The 21,261-nt window shown below is 42.2% G+C and overlaps 1 protein-coding gene across 6 annotated transcripts in view; it reads right to left on the bottom strand.

Moving 5' to 3' along the window:
* Positions 1-21,261, bottom strand: part of ZNF618 (zinc finger protein 618) — a 176,148-nt gene that overhangs the window by 69,635 nt on the left and 85,252 nt on the right. For 5 of the 6 annotated variants that reach the window (XM_067309125.1, XM_067309129.1, XM_067309131.1 and 2 more), the window contains exons 3-5: positions 9,187-9,443; positions 5,144-5,239; positions 2,383-2,460 (exon numbers count right to left, since the gene is read on the bottom strand). In XM_067309125.1, coding sequence (XP_067165226.1) covers positions 2,383-2,460; positions 5,144-5,239; positions 9,187-9,443 — 431 coding nt within the window. The remainder of the gene's footprint in view (positions 1-2,382; positions 2,461-5,143; positions 5,240-9,186; positions 9,444-21,261) is intronic. The other variant, XM_067309130.1, reaches the window with a different exon arrangement.

Below are 21,261 nucleotides of genomic sequence, written 5' to 3'. Positions count from 1 at the left end.
TTATGATAGTGCAATATCAGACGCTTCCTTTATATAAAACCTTAGATACATGTTGCAATAAAAACATTTTAAAAAAGATTAAGTGCTGCAGTCATGCTATTTTTGGTGTTGCTATTGATACAGGCCAATACATAATTCTCATTGGATAATATAATATAGGGCTTTCCTCTGTATAATACTTTTTTTTTTAAAACTATACATTACATATATATTCAATAGCAGACAGGTACACTTCTGAATTCTGATATCTCACATTCTGTTTCTGGGAGAATCACATTTACAGTGCTGCATCAAGTTTTCATTTTGGTTTCTTGTTGACTAGTGTATATGAATATATATCTCATTTTGATTTTCATTTTCTTAAGGCAATTTAAATGCACTTTAAATGTTACTACTACACGCATCAATATACAGCAATGTAAAAAAACATTTTCTTAGTTTCACATACATAAATTGTGCTTCTCCACCACTCAATTGAAAACTGCTAATAAATTTCCACATTCAAAATTTTTAAAATTTCCTTCTTCTGTAGCTACACATTAAAAAGGCTCTGGTGCAAAAAGTAAAGTCATGTCTCCACTAAGTTCATGACAAAACTATGGATATCAATGGTACATGTGTATGCCAAAGTATCAGGAATTCATCCAGACCGTTTGATACATAGCTTGATTTTATGATCAAAAGATAAATAAATGTATAAGTAAAAATAAATTGGATCACACACTAGCAGGTGACCTCATAATTGACTAGTTGTATTAATGTAGCTCCTACAAATTCCAACTGAAATAAGGATCCCATAAGGCTTGGTATAGAGAAGTAAATTAAAAGCAATCTTTGTCCCAAATCTAAATATTTCAATTATTATTGCAAAATTATTGCAATGCTGTGATGCAATACTAAAGCCTTCTGTATGTCAGCAAATAATGCTGCTTACTGTTTTATGAATTTTTGCTTCAACTGCAGAGTGCAGCTACTTTATAGCAGCACTTATTCAAAGGACTTCTAGGAATTTTGTTGGTATTTTAGAAAGGAAAACAAGATATCAAAAAACAATTCTGCATGTATCTAAGGATACAGAAGAAGCTCTACAATATTAAACAGCGCCTGAGAAATATGCAATCATACCATTAAAGGATGTATCATGAGACTGGTTCGAAACTGTGAGAATTTAAGAATGCAAGTTCACTTTTCAGCTGTGCATTTGCTGACTTCTGAGAGTTTAAATGTTTAGACTTATTACTGCATTAGCATTCACTATGTCTTACTCCTGGATTTTCAAAGCTTTCACTGGGAGATTCCCTTAGGCTCTTTTAGACATTCCAATCAATCGTTATATTAAAGAACGTGTGTGCTGATAATGCTATTTGCAAATGAGGAGTTTAAGCAGATAGTTCTACAAATCTGACACGCATACGTCAAACTCAGGTGAAAGAAAATAAAAATACTGAAAGGCTCATGAGCGAGTTTCAAGTCCTATTAGTCTGTTATTTCAGATCTGTATTTCTCCAAATTATACAAATTATACTAATTGTAGAAAACAGCCAGGCAAAACTTCCCCATTTCTGCAATTAAGTGACTTAAAATTGGCTAGTATTATAGAAAATTCAAATAAAAGTCACTTCTGACAAAGCATGAGAAATTTCATACAAACAATACATTTGGAAAGTGACCTCAGTTGAAAGAATGGGTACAGGGGTGATTTCAAGTATCATTTTGATTTTAAACATGAAAATACAACAGCATACCACTGCCAAAATAAAGCAAGGTAAGCAATTTAGCAACCCCATATTATGGGTCTCCGTAAGTATTTAGTAACAACCATTGGCACTTCATGTCTTACCCATGAATAATCCTTTTCTAAGAAAAACAGCCCTCTGGATACGCAGGAACACACCCACAGCCCTGTGTTTTGTTTGAACCATTTGCTTCAGTCTGTCACACACATCCCCCATACACCGACATAACAGGGATGGATTAAAATACCCAAATGGGGAGGAGCGCGGGGGGCACCTTGGGCAGATGCCTACCACTGCTGCAGTTAACTAGATTGCTGACATACAATTATATTTGCCAAGAGAGACTTTTTTATTTGCAACTCCCCCAACATGTAATGCCTCCAAAGAGCCCCTACAATAAGCATTGCAGCTATCCTACTGAATTGCACTGAACACAATAGCTGGTAGCGACTTCAGAAGGAATACTGCTAGAGAGCCACAAAGTTTAGATAGCCACAAAGTTTATCCTAAGAATTGGCCACCCGAAAGATACATTACAGTGATGGAAAGAGCAGCAGCAGAGCAATCTTCAAGACCTTTCCAAAAAATATTTCCTGAGCCTGAATGTTACCCCAGGATTCCCAAAGTTTGAGCAGGAGAGAGATACCTCTATGCGCTCGCACATGGGTCTGGAAACAGTTGTAATACTTGTATTTCTTCCCACATATTCCACACTCATAAGACCCTGAAAAACAAGACAGAAAAGCATACATCACCATATTAGATCAGGAAAAACAGCCTCACCACATACTTATCCGTAAACTGGGGACAAAAGAATGCAGTTTGCAGCAAAGTAATTTTTGGAAGGTTCATGGAGATAAATGCAGGAAATCACTATCCCAGACTCAATTCTTTTTTCAGCCTAATTTAAGATTCCTTGGCATATTACCCTGAACTTACATTTACAGTATATCTTTATAACTTTCTTAACATGAAAGGCTCACTCTCAAAATAGCCAGACTTATAACTTTATAATAATGACTAATATTTCCTATGAACAGAAATAACCTTGAATTACTTTTCAGTAAGTTTCTAGTATATGGGAAAAAAGCTTTTCAGCTGAAAAAAGAAGGCAATATGTTATCTTCAGGCAAGTAGTTTTCAAAATTTCTCAAGAAATGCACAATGTACAAATTTCTCAAGAAACCCACAGATTTGGTAAATATCCACACAGAGGAAACCAAGTAGATACAAATAGACCTTTTGACCTTTGTAAGTAAAATCACATGACCACAATAGTCTCTCTTCTCAATTTGCGTATCTAATTCCAGAAAACACACATCTGCAAACAGTCATTTATAATGAAACCAGAGAACCAAGGCTGGGAGAATAATTTGTAATGATGAAATTATGCAATGAATTTAGCCTGCTTATTGGACAGGCAGACAGAAATTTCCTCAAATTTGTTATTTAAGTTTATTCAAACTCCCCCCCTCCCCCGCCCAAATTCGTGAACTGGGTATAAATTGGCCATCCAAGCTCTCACTTGCAAAATGTATTGCATTTAGTAGCTGTCTGTCAGTGGGTAAGTAACTGTGATCCTATGACAGCTTTCCGGTAGGGTAAGAGCAGCACTTACTGGAGGAGAAAGAGGGAGAATGAAGATCTGAATATTATTTTGTGTGAATGTAGCATTTGATTTCCATGAACACTTTTGTATGCAACCTTGAAACAATCTTTTACTGATCATGCAAAACAATAAAACTCAGGGACGAGTCACAACCAAAAAGAGAGCATTCACACACATATCCAAATAAATCCCAAACATCGTTTTACAGCAATACTTACCCAGTGCTACTCAAGAGTGAGGTCTTTCCAGGAACACAACCAACCACGCTTTTTGAATACACTACACTGCTTTCTTTTTTCCGCTTCCCATGTCCTATTGCTTACAGCTTGGGAAGAAAATCACCTTCTCTCCAGCTCAGAGCAGTGCTGAATTCCCTATCCATCATTAGCATCACTTGGGACTGTCTTCTGAGCTTGGGCAACTACTTTGTCACTGATGCTGAAACAGACTGTGGTATAATTCGCTATACACAAGAGCACACATCCAAAAAATACTCCAAAATACTGCTATTATAGTCCAGTTGACTATGTCTTGATTTGCTCCACAGCTTTTTAATTATCATAACTAGTTGTATTTTACATATATAAATATATATATGTGGGTTAATCACCATCCATGGTCATTTCGTACAGGTTTTTCTAAGCAAAATTCTGGACATCAGCAGGTCAACAGTATCTGCCAGACTTCATTTTCCATGGTCAAGGATTGATTATATTCGTCACCAACCTCCAAAACTCTTTTCAGAAAACTATTCCAAACTGGAGTCCAAAAGCTAGCCCAGCCAGAAGACAAGCACACTCACAAACGCTTGGGCCCTACCAACCTGTTATCTCGTGTTCAGCTCTACCAACAGCAAAAAAGCGACTGCCATACTCCCCAACAGCTTTGCAGGCACACAGACCACTGAGAAAACAACTAAAAACCAATGATGTGCTCTAGTCTGAATCTTTTTTCCATGTTTCTTATATTCCCCCCTTCCTCTGGAGATGGTCTGTAACACATGAATGCATTTGGTTGTGCAGAAGTTCTTCAAGAACAATGTAACCTGTACGAGTGGCTTCATAGTGCCTTCCCACCTGACTATGAACCCAGACCAGCACTGCAGCCCCCCACGCAAGGGGCTCTGCCTGGAAAGCAAGGGCAGGAACCGATGGCAGGCTGAGGACCAGACTCTCCCATGGCCAGTGCTTTGTGCGGATCTCCCTCAGCACCTAGGTCTCAAGTCTAACTGGGACACATTCTTCGAGGGGGGCATCTCTATCCACCTCCTACGCACCAACAGCAGAGCACTACACCACAAAGACAGCCTAGCTCGCGGAGGTTGTCAGGGAAGTGCATTACAGCACTAGAGTCCTCCAGGCACCAAGAGACAACTCAACGACAGAAACTGTGCACTCAGCGCACCATGGGATTGAGGGGCAGAGACACAGATCCTAGCATTAGAGAAAGGAGGGATGACTTGCCCGAAAAACGTGTTATTAAAGAGGAGGAAAGATGAAGTGAAGAAAAGACATCCCCATGTTAAGGTCTTAAAAAGAACATGCCTGTGTTGCTTTGGACACTGCCACTGCAGCCATGGTTTATTTTGGTCTTTGTCACATCAGGATGTATCATGCAGGTTAAAGCTGTTCGTAGTAAGAGGGGACATGGGGGTGGGTTTTGGTTAGTTGGTGCATTTAGTTTTGCCAGGCTTTTACTGAGCCTTGCAGTTGGAATTTGTGCAACACACCCGTTGCGTCCAGAGCTTTCGCTTGCTCTCCGATCCCTGGTTAGACTTTCACACCCTTCCATCACATACCGGACGTGTATCTCAATGCATGGTCAAAAATCCAGGTCCCTGAATATCGATTTCGTGTATATCCAACTGGAGAGCCACGTTCCACTGCTTTTCCATCTAAATTGTGCAAAAAAAAAATCAGAAAAGAGCCCTTAAAGCGGATGCATTTCCGACGGATAATGATGGCTGAAGCCTATTAAAAATATGCAAGACCCATCTGTCCCTGTGGCTTGGTAACAAGATGTCAGAGGCCACACAAAGTGTCTTAAGGCTTTTGCAGCACTATTTTATTTAGTACAGCTAGGGAGAGTCCAAAGCACTTGTGAATTAAGCGTGCCAAACAGCTTAGTAACTGAGACATCAGTATCATGACATGAATCAAGTATGTACCAGATAGATTGATAGTCTCAAAGCAGTAGGATTCACTCTTCGCTTTGTCTCAGTAACAGTTCTGATTTAATACATTACTTGAAAAATCCTCTCAAAAACATTAAATCAAGGACTGGATTGAGAGTTTAAACAGTCTGGTATAAAATTCCTCCTGATCAACTCTCAGATATCTCTGTCCTCCGAAACACAAATACTGACCTGAAGGTATTCCCAATATTATAAGAGGATTCACATTAGGCAAGTAGTCTCTTTCCCTGTTCTCTTATCTACGACACAAAATACCATTTCCTTTTTCCTTTCCTTCCTAGATAGCTTCATGGTGGACTTCTCTGCCTTTTTGCCCTGACACATGTTAATGTGTTGGAACTATTCAAATGACCCTGGCCCAAGGTCAGCACATGAAGCTGGCAAGAAAAAACAAACAGGAAACACTGCATCTCTGAAACTCTGCTGTGCCTTGCCAGGAACGTACCAACTGTGAGACATGAAGACATGGCAGGATCACTTAGGCTGGTCTGCAGACAGGGAAGAATGCAGGATCCACAGTGTTAGTTATCAGTCAGCTGCTGACCAGACCCAAAGTTAGAGCCAACTGCTCCGTTGGCTTTCTTTGCTTGGGATGCCCAAAGGGGGACCCCAGGGGTTTGCAAGACTTCTGTGGAAAAGCAGACAAAAGGAAGCGGGCCAAAACCACAAACACATCAGCACTGGCTCTTCAAGCTAGGGGACTGCAGCTGCTGCCACTGCACATCCCACTTTGCTGCATCCGCTTTGATCCATTGTGGGGTTTGGGCTGCTCCAAACAGACTGGAAACAGAGTTTGGAGTAGTCCAAAGCTCAGGAAGAGACATCGGAGCCTGTAACCAAATAGGAGGCAGCATATACCAGGCCTAATTTGATGGAAACATTAATGTGAGTAACAGCAACCAAGCTGGGAATCTCTTACTTTGCTTAAAGTAACAGTTAAAAATATAAACATAGAATGCTCCTGCAGGAGAACTGGGACTCCAAAAAGAGGCACAAATCTTCTAAGGCATATTTCAGCCAAGTCCTGAAGCTCAGTCCCTCAGGAAAGTTGTCTCTCACTTGGAGCCATGTGTGCTTTGAAGCCTTTGACATTGTGGCCCCAGCTCAGACAACACCCGCCATGCAACCGGCAATCCCCCATCCCTTTATGAAAGGTGGCATCTGGGGGGTTTGCATGTACATACAAGGGAGATGGATTCATTTACTTCTCATTCACTACTTCACCCTACACCGCAAAGTACTATATAAAATAACCATTTTCAACACCTCAAATCTCAACTTCCCTGATGAAGGGGAATAAAATCCTACCAAAGCTTTGCCTTTCTTCACTGCTGAAGTGATTTAGACACAAGGCTACTGGATCACTTCACAATAAAGGCTTCAGGAAGAAAATTCAGAAACACCAGCAAGCAACAGCAGAGAACATGAAATCTTTGCTCCGGAGGTAGGAAGTAGCAGGGTCTTCAGCTGTTAGCAATCTTGGGCTGCTTAAGAGCAGCGGCAAAAATTGCCAGGGAAGCAGTAGGCAAGGGACATTTCTATTGGAAGTTTCACAGATGTCTGCAACTATGGAAATACTGCCTGTTTGTGGTTTCTGTGGAGAGAGGGGACCAGAAGAATTGACTGGGAGCCAGTTCAGGAAACCACAAAGAACTGATATCTGGGCACTATGGTCCATCCACATAGAACACAGTATTTGGTGGCCAAACAGAAAAGTTATTCAGAGCCACCTCCCCAACAAACAAGAATTATATGGATGGCTGGATGAACAGAGGCACTTAAAGGACTCTTTTCACAAAGGAATCAGCTGCTAACTGCCAATTCCCTCAGGATCAAGTTGCCTTTAAAGAAACCCAGGGATAGGCTATAAAATAACAAATATGATGCACATTTCATTTGAAGAGGCACTTCCAGCTAGAAATTCTCCAGTTTACTTTTACTGCTTTCAACAAGCACTTATTAACTAGTAAATAACTCCTTGCTCCTCTCCCCCACTGGCCGCAGTGCCTATATGCTGAATCTCTTCCCTGCTCACCCCCAGCCTGTTCCCAGTGCCATGTCTTCCGTAAGTATGACATTATGGTGTACTTCCAAGTTAGTCAACAGCAAAAAGGCTGCCTGTTTCACACTTTGGGCAACAACATAGTCAACTTTATCTAGAAACCACCACTCTCTGGGGAAATCATTTGTGGACCAGCTGCTGCTGCACAACCAGCAGCTGTGGGGAGAAAGGGGTCCAATGTGACAGACACCAGCTCTGCAGCTGCTTTCAGCAAAGGCTAGTAACCACAGCTGAAGCAAAAGTTCCCTACTGCCTCCAGTCAACAACCATCTCTCCACCCATCCTTCCTAGTGGGCTAGGGACACTTCTGTTTCAGGGTTGCCTGCACTGCCATGCAGTCACCATCCTCTCCAGAGCTGTGGAGGCACAAAAGTGCCATGCCCCTTCAACTGACCCTGAAAATACTCAAAAGTGCTAGCTCCCAAATTATATTTGGTTGAAACAAGTTATTTGTTTTATTTGGCTTTATTATTTATCAGGCTTTCCCTAAACATTTTTACCCTGCATAAACAGCAGCTATTTCCCACCCTGAAGAGAGAACTGCCTTTCTTAGTGGTTGTCCTAGCTGGGAAAGGGAGGACAGGCAGGACCAGGACAACAACGCTCCCAGAGTAGTCCCCCACCTAAGGACAAGCTCCAGGATTTCTTTCCAACAGTGTGGACAATGATCAAGCAAAAACCAGGAGAAAAACTGAACATCAACCCGAATGGTATCCCCCTCTTTCCCCTCCCCAACTCAAGCCAAAACAAACCCTGCAGCAATACTGGGCAGCACAAGTTAGTTTCCTTCCTATTCCCTTAAAGAAAGCATGGTCCAACAGCTTCCTCTTCTTTATATTGACAACTGCCTTTGGCTCTCCAACTTACTGCACTGCTGTTGGGACCTGCTCCATCTTAGAGCCAATGGAGGAGTCACTGTTAACAAGAATGGTGCCTCTTCCAGGATCCCACAGAAAGCCCTTTCCCTGGCACATGGAGCAGGAGTGAGAGGAGAGGACAGTTTCATGTTCAGAGAGAAAAACCCTGCTTCTTCTCATCACAGCTGAAGGTAGGGTAGGGATAGGAAAGACCGTTTTGAAAGTGGCATACCACAGCCAGCCAAAACTCTCAGTTTTTCCCACAAAGTTACTAGTTATCAGAAAAACAAACAAAAAGCAGCCTGTAAAAACTGTTTTTAAGCTAAATCTAATTATTCACAGAAAGCATCCACTTTCCTCAAAATATTTCAACTTTTTCTCAAGCCTTCCTCCTGATTTTTTCATCATCTATGCTCAACTCTGAGTTTGCCACAGATTTTGCATATGACTGATGGACAAGTGATTTAATATGTCAAAAGAAGCTAAGAGTCTTTCCCCCAGAGTTACCCTAAACTTGGTTGAGTCTTTAGACCAGATGCAAATAGATAACAATAGTTAAAGAAACAGTCAATAACCCTGAGCCAGGACCCAGAGATTGATGTGAAACTCAGCTCTGGTCCATCAGGTAGAGCTGAGCTTTCAGGAACAGGCTTTCCGGAGGTTCATTTCTCTCCCCACACCAAGGACACAGGGAACCAACTGATGGGGCATGTTAGCCCATAGCTTACCGAGCGTCTGCTGGTTGCGGACCCCACCTATGACCACACAGATCTCTGCTGGCACATCTCCTGGCCCATCTTTTATGTTCTTCTTGGAATCTTTGGTGTCATCCTGCCAGATCACCTCTTCAATATAGTCATCTGGTACCTCTGTTTTCACTTTCACCTCAGTCATCATTCCAGCTTCTTCACTGGGTGAGGACTGAGATGTCACAGAATCAGAGCCCTCTGCCTTCGGGCTCCTCGGGCTCCTCTTCAAGCACTCCCTGAATGGGGGGAAAAGAGGAGAAAACATGAATTCTCATTTTCAGGCTTTCACTTTTTAATCACCAGGACCTAATTAAAGGTACTTTCACTTAATGTAATTTATTTAAAATGAGTATGTGATGTAGTATGCGTATCTGTTATATACGGCAAGTAATTAAAATTTAACCAGACAAAAGTAATAAAACTATTTGCTAGTAATGAAAATAACCTCAATCATCATAAACAACAGTAACAGGCATAAATGGACTGAATCATTAAACAAGAACACAGAATTTCACATGGTTCCCATCAGGTCTAAGATCACAACTCCAGCAGTCCTGACATCACATGTTGTGCCAAGACTAGCCCATACTGGCAGGGGGAACAATGTATGTTTCTGACATTTCTAATTTTGAGCTCTCTCTTCCCTTGTGTACTCCGTCATTGGTTAATCTACCACTGCATCCTCTCTTTAAACCCTTCAAAGCAACCTAACTCTCATCCTATGGTATTCACTTGGCCTTATTTAACATATACAGCAATTACCAAAAGGAGATCATAAGCAGAATAATTATGATATTTGTGGAGGCTATTAAGTTATGGACAGACACAAATATCAAAGATGACAGACAAAGTGTGGTGGGCAGGAAAAGATGAGGGGAGGAAAGCAAGGCTCCAGAGAATTTAGGAACAGATTAAGGAAAATAGTACGTGTTTTCATCTCAGAAACAGAAGACTAGGAAATCCATGGGAGAAAATAATCTAAATAAGTAAGTATTCAAAAACCCTTAACAGAAGGAAGGAAACTGGACACCCCAAAGTTTCAAGATAACATCAGCAAATTCAATCTGTTAAGAAAAGTGATATTGTGGCAAAAGACAGAGGGATTTTAAGCATGACAGATGAATACCATGTAATAAGTCAAAAGGTAGCTCCTTTTCCAAATGTACCATCCCTCCATCCAGTATGGGTACCCTTCTTTTAGGACTGGCTATTAATAAACTTTGATATGCAATGCAAAAACAAAGTAATTGCTGGTTCAGTCTGTATAGAAATCAAAAGAACGAAACATGTAACAACAGCTCAGACTACACAGAAAGAGACTTTATAAAGAGTCTGATTATTTAGTCATGTAAACATAGGGCATAGCTGAAGATGTCTGAAAAAATTATAAACAGGAGTAATAGACAAAATTAAGGGGTTTTTTTTGTTGTTTTTTTTTTAAAGCTGGACTTACTGACGAGAGTTATTAGACCATTAGACCAAGGAATAGTGAAAGAGAAAGAATTGCTTGGAAACCGTTGCTTGGAATATCATGGAGAGGTAGAACAAAGTGCAAATTAAAGTGTTAGAAAACTAACTCCTGAAATGGCTTCTAATACTGGTTATGAAGTTAGTAGACAAATCAAGATGCTGTAACTGAAAGAGAAACCGTTCAGCAAGTGAGCCTGCGAGGATGGAGATGAGAGGAACAGATGAATGAAGAGGACAATCTTTTGCAATAATTACTGCACAACCTCCTACACTGGCATGTGGTTGCTATTTCAAAATGGGTCAGTCACATCGCACTGCCAGATATTTTATTATTTCATCCTTTCATTCTCATTACAGAATGAAATGTACAATTAATAGCCCCCAGACAGAAAGAATTATCCTTGACCTGCCTCCCCACTCATTCTCTTCCTCCTCACACATACTGCTTCCCATGCTCCCAAAATCATACCAAGCTTTTACAAATGAGAAAGATGAATTAAGACAGAGAAAATGTGGCTGAAAATTGGAAGTTCTTTATGGTAATGTTATTGGATGTCCAAAAGGTCCATCAATCACACAAGACGGCAATGTGCCTAAAAGCCCATTCTACAGCCAAGGGAAAGGCAGCAGTCAGAAGTGAAAATACAAAATATTCAGCAATCAGAAAAGGGTGGGATCAATTGCAATCAATCAAACCTGGAGAGTGTGAAATGCAAAGCATTGATCACAGTGGCTAAAGCCACAAGGGGTGAATCCTTCCCTTGGTGAGGACAGGGGAGGAAGATCAAAACAAATAAATCACCGATCCAATACTTGATGGGCCCAGCAAAATTCTCACTGATAGGCAGAAAGGTAAAAGCAGTCAGTAAAAGCCTTGTTTTGTACCTGAAACGAAGGGCAAATGATGGTACAGCAAGCTGTACTTGCCAATCCTGGACAAAGCAGCATAACATCAATGCCGGAGCCAAGTGATCTGGAATTAAAAGCTAATATCACTAGCAGTGAGGCTGAGGATATAACTTTCTGAGGAGATGACAAGTTTGGTAAGAATATAAGAGATCTTCTGAAGGCATGTGGCATTGCGTCATGTCACATTCTGACATGATACAAATTAGCAGCACACAGCATGAAGAGATCAACAGGCCATGTGTTGTAAGGCAAAATGCAGTCTTCAATGTGTATCACTACTGAATAGAGGTATTTCCAAAGGGCTTCTGAAGTGATTGATTTCGAGCAGCTTTATTAATGCTCTGGAATTAAAATTAAGATCATTGCTGCTAAAATTTATGGGTGACCCAAGGGGGAAAAGAGTAGAGAGTAATGGTTGTGACAGGGAGACCAGAGCCAATTGATCCCAATTATTCTGTAAACTGGGCCTGCACAAGCCGAGCAGTTCTGGTACAGTCAAACATGTCCAAGAACACAGGGTGTACTCACAAACACCAAATAGGATGCAAATCTCTAATCCTGACAGGCAGATCATGCTGCAACCACATGGAGACGTGCTCTGACCTAAAGGACTACTGCAATTCTTGGATACATGCACCCGAGAGCTCCAAGAGGGATAAGGAGGTCATTTTCTGTGTATATGAAACAGTGATGAAACCAGTCCTGGTGTACTGCATACGGACTGAGCACCTCCATTTTTAAAAGGAAATTAGAAAAGCTGGAGAGGGTGCAAAAAGAGGCACAGAAGTGGTTCGAGCATGAAAAAAGATATTTTATGACCTTATGAGACCAAAACAAGTCCAATCCATTTATCATGTCAAAAGGAAGACTGAGAGATGATTTGATTGCAGCACATTATCATCTTCATGGGGAGAAAATAATGTCTTTCTTTAATTTGGCAGAGAAGAGTAGAATAAGAACTCATCGCTGGACGCTGAAACCAGTTGAAATGAGGCATAAAATATTAGCACTGATGGTGGTCCACTGGAACAACCATTTTCCAAAGAACGTGCTCAGGGAGAACAAACTGCTTTAAGTCTTCAAACCAAGAATATCTGTATTGGACTAACTGCTGGTTACCTTCTCTGTCTTCTAACACTTTCTAGGAGAGATGAAAGCATGTGCCAGCAGAGGTACCCAAGCAGATGTACCCATTGCATGTGTCAGGGAAGCAAACCTACAACCTCCAACAGCACTCCTAATCCGAGCACCCTGGCATTGCGCGCAAAGCTGAGCATTGCGCAGTGATCTAGCAGAGAGGTCTACACTGACCAATATCCAGTTAATATCCCAGAGAAAGGAGCCCTAAGGTGGTGAAAAGGGAGCTCTAATTTTATATGAGCTCTAATTTTAAGATTTTTTTTTTCAGAAATAGACACACACACATATATAAAGTCATACATACATACATATATATATACATATATACACACACACATATATATAAAGAGCTAATACTTAGTCTCTGAGAGCATTACACTTGTTTCATCATTCTCCTATTTCCTCCTGCCATTGCAGCCCCAGGATGCACAATCTCTAGTGACACCCTGAGGTGCCTGCATTTTATTGCATAAGTCAGATTCTGTTTCACAGTAATGAGGGCCCAGACATCTGACTGCATCGATCCAAAATGCAAGAAACACCATTCACAAATGCAAGTGCAGTCTGGAGAAATGCTATGCTGCATTTCCCTTCTTTGTTGAGCTGCACCACACTGGTACTACTTCCACACAACCTGACAGCAGTTTTAACTGCCTCTTTCATGACCATTGCTGTTTTGCCTAAAAAGGAAGAATTGTGTTCTTACATTACTCTTATTATTTAATATTTCACAGAGATTTGCTAGCCACCGTCTGATTTCAGTTTTAGCAAAACTTCAGTGGCAGACTCACTCCAGTCAAATGTCCAGACAGAACACCACGGTTCTGCAAAATGCTTTGAAATAAATGTAATCAGAGGGCAAAACCATCCCAGCCCCCTCTTATACAGGCACACTAGCCAAGTGGGGAGCCAACCAACTGTAATTATTTCATATGATGCACAACAGTGGCTGCACCAGCCAGCGATAAGAGCAGGTGATGCAATGGACCCTCCTACCTTCCCTGGTATTTCTATACCTGCACACAGAGACTATCTTCCTCATCTCTATCCTTTTGCCTTCCCAAAAACTGACTACACAAAAGAACTTTCCTGAAGACTATAAAACAGGATCCTGACTTGGACAATGCGATTGACTCTTAGCTGCCTCTTGTTAACAGTGACAAAGAAAACAGCACCTAATGGCACAGTGTCGGTACCAGTTATTACTTGTACAATGACTGTGCCTGTCCAAGGTGCTGGCCGACAGTCCAGTTTCTCATTCTGCTTGGACACCATGACCAAATAATTCCCCAGGCACAAAGGTGGGTGCCTTTCCAGGTGAGGAGGTCCAGGAGGGCAGCTAGACAGCTGCTGAACCAGATAGCAATGATCCACAGGGGTCATTACGTACACCCACCACCAGGAGACTGCACGTCCACTGTAAGCAAAGCATGTGCAGGCACATGCATACCCCTGTGCACCTACACAATAAAGTCCAGCTTCTTTTGAAAGAAAAGTAGAGCCCAGAGCCATCGCAACCATGAGTACTTTTCCACTCCCTAGGACCTCTCTCCAGGCAACCCCCTTGGATTCCTTTCCAGATATGCTCACTACAGCAGGCCTGGAAGGAAAGAGCAATCTCAAAAGCCTGACTGGGTGGGTCTGGCTCCCCCTGCCCTTGCTACAACTCTCAGAAGAACACAAGGCGGCTCCTGGCGAGAGCGACCTCAAAATGGTGTCTAGCTGGTGGTAGGGTCCACCTTCAAAGGAATAAGTCATGAGTCATGTAAGTGGTCTGGAGACATGCTGAGCTGGCTCAGTGACCAACAGTTTTCAGGAACCACCTCCTTTGGGAGGCAACAATTAAATAGCAGCAGAGCATGAGGCATCCAAAGCTATGGGCTGCACTGGAAATGAAAAAGAGCCACATTGCTACTTCACGCAACCTACCCGCACACTCTAGTAACATCTTTGGAGGACACTTGCTTTTGGTCCCACAAAAAATCCAAGTAGGGATCCTGAGGATAGAACAAAACTAGGATCAATCCAGGTTTCTTGGGTCTGAAGCCAGGAGTGCAGGGAGGGAGCACGGCTGAATTACAGATCTTCGCAAGACAGCAGAATCTGAAGCCTGTAGGTTTGGCTGGGGAAACAATGCCAACACCCTTCAGCAAAACAGGAAAGAAAAGGAAATTACTGACACAGGAAAACTTAACATGAGGTGAAGAGTGGGAGGACTGCAATTCTGTGAGAAGTAGGCCCTCGTCTCTCACAAAAAGGGCAAAACCAACAAAAACAGGCAAAAGCACCCACAAGAAAATAGTGTTGAGTAGAAGAAATGACACTGAGAAAAAGGCTGAGAAACTGAATAGCTGCTAAGGTTTCTTTCACAAGGAACCTCAGAGTCAATGAGCAACTGAGAGAAGAAGGAGCAGACACTGCACTGCCTGGGTATGCTATTCTGAGGGCAAAACTTGTGGATACTGCCAAGGCAACAGCCTTCTGTCCCCTGTACTTGGGTGTACGCACAGCCACAGCAGCAATACACACATAGCCATGCTTCCAAAACAGACTGTGTTTCACTTTGAGGACAGAGCACTCACAGCGGTCTCTAAGGGCAGCATCAAGCCATCAGGGACCACATATGTGCTGGCCCAAGAGAGGTGACCCAATAAAGTATAATTTCTTTACCATCCCTTTGGTTCTCGGATGTTGCATCCTTGCAAACCTGCAATACAGCACTTGCTCTGTGCTGTGCAGAATTTTGTCTCCTCTGTTTTCTAGTAGCTCAAAGGGCCTCCATTCGGAGATGAGGATAAAGGAGGGGCAGGGTCCAGAACATACTCCTCCTCCAGAAATTCCCCATTAGTGCCACAGCAATAGAAGACGCTGCATGGTTGGGGTAAGAAGCTGGGCCCCAGCACCGCTGTGTCCAAAACTGGTCTTGCCATTCCTCCCCTGCTTGCAGCATAATCAGAACTGATACACAACTGTCCACAGCTGGCTGCAAAGGTGCCAAAAAAAGGGGTGAATAAGAAGAGCAGTGATTTTATAGTCCTGCAGATTCCAAGACTGGTAGCAAATCATACTGTATTTGGGTGGGGGGCAGACAGAGAAGCAGACTATGCAGCTTCCAGGCCTTCAGCAGAAGGCTTCCTGGAAGAAGAAGTACTCCCCAACACAAACAGTGAGGTGACCATATCTCTGAGACCTGTGACTGGGAGGCAAACACACTGCCCATTGCCAAACAGAGCTCACATTGTGCTAACAGTGAGATCAGCCCCATCTTTTGAAATCCTACGGGGCATTACTAGGTAATACACTGGTACCAGGACAGGCAGTGATGTAGTCAGAACTTCCACTTCCTGGAGACAGCACTGCATGAGAACCAAGGGAAAGCCCACCATGAGTCAGACCCCACTCCCGAATAACTGTGCCCCGACCTCTCTCACAGTGGCTTTGAATGAAGTCCCAAGCCTCACACCATCACCTCTTGTGGGTGAAACAATGCAATTTTACAGTGATCAAGTGTGGCCCTCCAGGAATCAGTTGCAATTCCCTGTGCGGGTCTAACTGCATTTGATATCCCTAGCATGACATCCTCTGGGAAGAGGATATTCTTGGAACAAAGCACTGTTTGTTTAGGATAAAAACTCAGAGAAAACAGACCAGAAATTAACAGAGCGCATAAGCACATCTAGCTTGGACCCTAGCCCCTTCCACAGGGTGGGTCTAATTTCTTCTCCATGTCTTTTGAGTTTTCTGTGGGAATGCCATCTCCTTTACCATTTGATGTCTTTTGTTTATTGAGCTGTGGAGCTTGGAAATCCAGGAGGTGGTTCTTTGCTGAGGAGGCAGAAGCCTTGGGATCAGGCACTGCTCACATCGTCACTCAGTGGTGTGCCCAGATGCTCTTACTGGTGAGCTACTGTTTTGCCTTCCAAAACAGATCCTATGGATTTTAAACAGAAGGTAAACAAACATTCCACTACCCCTGTATATATCGCTTCTCCTACTAAGTAGGCCACATAGCCAATTACTGTATCACCAGCTTTATCATCTCGCAATGCTCATTTCAGCATAGCGGCCTGCTTTGATCATCAGACTTTCATCTTCCAATGATGTCACGGCCACTTTCATGTCAAATACAAGAATATGAAGGCAGAACAGATTTAAAGAGGCCTTGATGAAGGCTCATCATGGAGAGCTGGACAGGTATGGGCATAAATGTTCCTAGTCAGTTTAGGTACAGCTCCCCTTTGCCCTACACCCAGTTTCCGCATGGTAGTTCATGAAGGCCTGAGACTTTAGTACGGTCAGATGATACAAGAAAGCCTGGACCAATGACTACGCAAGGAAAACAGTTTTAGACTACAGAGCTGAGTAACCCTGATGCTGCCGCACAGGCAGGGCAATGCAAGGACCTCTTCCAGATGGAAGAACAGAAAGGAAATGGGTAACTGTAACGGGTCCCTCTGTGTGGGTAACAATCTACCAATGAAGCTAACAGCTCCCTTTCCAGCTGGTCTCCTGTAGGAGAAGGAAACAAGGCGAAGTGGGCTGCAATATGGTGCCATTTTTATCTTTGGAGAACGTTTCCTTCTGACTGTGATAAGCGGAACCGGCAATGACTGAAAGCAAATGGGACCCATTAGCTGCTACAGCCAGAAGAAACTAGCATTTGCAGTTTGCTTTTTCTGATTTGGAGTAGCATTCTCATAAATAATGGAAGTGACTAAAAGCTACTTAGAAAACACACACTCCTCCCTCATGAAAGAATGAGAAGAAAACCCAATTATAAAAGGACATCTCTTCCAGCTAGGAATAATTTGTCATGTAATTCTCTGAAGATAGCAACAGAAACATGCATGCTCTGTGCTCCCTTTGAGTGATCTGTGATTGCATATGTACTCAGATGGCTTCTAATGAGGCTATTTTTACAGCACACATCCTGCTGAGCTTTTTGGGAGGGGCAAAGTAAGATCACTTGAGAATCAGTCTTCAACGTCAGCTCCTGTGCATTTTCTCCTCAAGAGGAGAGGAAAAGGAAACACATGTGGAAGAGGACATACTGCCCTTAATCAACACCTACAATCAAAGCTCTTTTGGCCTCAGCAGCAGACATGGAGCATCTCATTTTTTTCCTAGATACCATTCAAGCTAGAAGAACCAAAGATACATCACTAATGCCTTGATGATACCAATGATGGTGATACCCAGCTACTCCTTGGCAGAGCACAATATGTGCCCATTTAAGCTACTGAAACAAAAACTTGTATGGGCCCAGCACAGTCCTTGGTATGCTCTTATGGACTGCTGGAGCAAAGAGGTTCATAAGAGCGCAGTAATGAGGATCCTGCAGTTGACACTTGAAGGACCATGTTTTGTGAAACCCACTCAGATAAAATCAAGAGTATGATACTAGAACATGCCTTCCTGACATCAACATGCAGCTAGCTGGTCTCATGCCAAAGCAAAAGGCCTGCCAAAGCAAAATGGGACTGCAATTGGGCTCAATTTACAGATGTCTGTCATGATTTTGGAAGAGCCAGAACAGTTCCTGCCATGACTGCAGAAAAGGAAGTAGAAAGGATAGATGTAAATGAACTCTCGTTTTAGAAGGAGATGACAAAAGCTGAGACTGAAAGATGTAAACATAAAATTTACTTGTTTGATAAACTATTTGTGGTGGCCTTCCTGCTACCTCCCCTCAGCTCTCGTTTGCTCCCCAGGGCAGCCCAGCTGCCTGGGTACCATGACTCATACCCAAGAGGAGGGAGGTGGAGCTGGTCAGGAAGCAGGGTGACCATCTTGTGTTCTCCTTCAGGGACATATTTTTCTCAGACATTAATAGGAAAAAGATTTCCAAGTTCAGGGTCAAAAGAGAGAAATGACAGGAGCTATTTTTTCCAGTGTTAGAGATGAGCACTTTGTTTCTAGATTCCAAGCATCTTGTTTCAGCTTTCAGGCATTCCCTCACAGACTTCAAAGCCAAAGAGACTCATCTACCCATCTACTCACCTAACCCAACCTCCTGAATCACAGCCCTCACAACTTCACAGAGCAGTTCCTGCATCACACCCACAACTACTGTTTGAGCCAGTGGATCTTTTAGGGAGGCTGTCTTGACTTAAATGTGTAAAGTGCTGGAGTGACCATCACATTTCTAGGTCCCTCCTAGGAGTAATTATCTTTTAAAAGACACAATGCACTTCTAATGTGGATTACTGCCTCTACCGATTAAGCCATATTCCACTTTGTTTGCCAGAAAAGAAAACCTGCTGTCCTGGGAACCCCCTCCATCAGGAGCAACCAACATCTTCCGCTGTCTCTTGAATGAAGTAAAGCAAACAAGATTCCTTAATGTATACTGTACATACTCTAAAATACGTCTTCCAAATCTTGACTCTTTCCATTAGCATTTGGGAACCTGTCCAAGTTTCACAGCATGGATACCAGAGCAGGACAAATCATGCCAGTAGCATTCTTAAAAATGAACATGGTGGCAGCACATGCAGGTGCACATGTCTAAAATCCAAATTGTCTTTTGGTGTACAGAATGGTATAGAGAGTTCACGGTCACTTGTATTTCACCAGGACATTTCGGTTCTTTTCATAATTACCACTTTCCAAGACACCACTGCATAATCTCAACGGGTGGGTTTAACCTCTGAAAGTAAATACTATAGAAAAAAACCCGTTCACTCTCATTCTCTTAAGTTATTTTAGGGAATAGGAACTCAGGTCACATGGCCTTTTTCCTCCATCTGTGGCAAAGGAGTAAAGACCTGTGAAATAACAGAAAAAGAGCCGGCAAGCATTTCAGAGAGTCTTCCATGTACAATGTGCCCATGTGAACTTCATGCTCCAAGGCCTCTGTCGCTGCTAGGTTACAAGCGTTACCTGGGATCTCTGTACTTGTTTTGTTCATGATCCAAGGCTGTATCACTGGTTGGCTGGTTTTATTTACAAGGCTGGTGTACCCATCCTTTGCTGTATGTGACTTCCTTGAACACACTAATCACTAATAAAGTAATCAAAATAAACTGAAGCCAACCAGGATGAACACGCAGCTCCTGAGGGCTGAGGTCCGTGCTCCAAATAGAACAATCAGATTTGAGGAAATCACACTAACTGGACATGCAAAGACAATTTCTGAGGAGGCAACCTCAAACCTTGTTCTTACTTGGGATACACATAACTTTTTTGCTCTTCCCCCAGAAAACAAACTGAAATCAGAACCTTACAGAACACCCTTATGCAGGCACAAGTATAACAGTACCTGCCATTTAGGTTTCCTTGGAAGAAAGCTGCTCAATAAATACCAATATTATTATGAAGTAAGAAGGACTTTAGAGCTTTTTAGAAGAGAGATGCCTCAAGCAGGATCACTATCTGCTTCTGAGGGAAATCAGCTCTTAAAAAGGGAAGCAGCAGTTTTCAGAACCCAAAGCTAACTAATGCGACACTTGAGGATGTATGGATGTGATGTGAGCATCACCACCAGCCTGAGGACTCTGGATCATCTACCAGCAAAATCTCATGAAGAAAAAAAATAAATAAATAAACTGAAGTTAATTCCACTGCTCAAATCTGGATAGAGGTCCCCATGTGTGTCGCACCCCTTGCAAGTACCACCATGCTCTGACCTTTGCATAGTAATCCTAAAGTCAACCCACACCATAATTTAACTGACTAGAGATGACAAAAGCCAGCAGTTAGGAGGAATCCTCCTGTACAACAGAGGAGAAATCCTGAACTGGAATACAATCGTTCATCTGTGAAGAGAGTTCTTAGCATGCTGTATTAGCAGGGTTCTTGTAGCAGTGACAGTCTCAAGATATAATTGAGATGAGATGGTTTTTGAAGAGGTAATACCATTAATGAAACAACTACTAAAATCAGGGGGAAGGGGGGGGAAGGAGCAGCATACTCAATTTTTCCAACTATCTCCGTCTACTAAAACACACAACCTTTCCTCACAATTAACACTGCTTCAGTAAGCGTAACAGGAATTTAACTGTGTGTTCATTCCTCAATAGTTCCCAATTCTTTGGAACAGGTAAACTACAGGACCAAATGAGGCTGACTCTCACTTTAGAAAATAAATATTAAAATAGAAAACAGTACAATAGTCAAGAGCCACAAAAAAATTCCTAAAGTATTAGCAAAACAAATTCCTGGGAGTCCTTATTAGGAATATCTTGAGAATGGTTTGAAGAGAAAAGTCTAACCAAATTAAAAAAAAAAAAAAAAATTGGCTTATCCAGCAAACAACAAATGCTCAGTTTTTGCCAAAAGCAAAAGACTCCAGCCAGATAAAAAATGCAACATACGAACAATGCAGGTTAAAAACTAAATTTAAGATGATATTAAAATAGCTGCCAGCATCTTTAAATTTTCAAGCAAGGAAACGTCAACAGAGACAAAGAAAATCAAGGAAAAACAAAGAGAATAGATTAAGGATTTATTTTTATCAGTGAGAGAACTCTACGTTGCTTGACTAAGAAATGACTGAGAGGGTGATAACTGTCTACAAACATTCATAGGTCCTCC

The sequence above is a fragment of the Apteryx mantelli genome, chromosome 21, assembly GCF_036417845.1.
Source record: "Apteryx mantelli isolate bAptMan1 chromosome 21, bAptMan1.hap1, whole genome shotgun sequence".
Classification (NCBI taxonomy): Eukaryota; Metazoa; Chordata; class Aves; order Apterygiformes; family Apterygidae; genus Apteryx; species Apteryx mantelli.
This window is presented reverse-complemented; position numbering and strand designations above follow the sequence as displayed.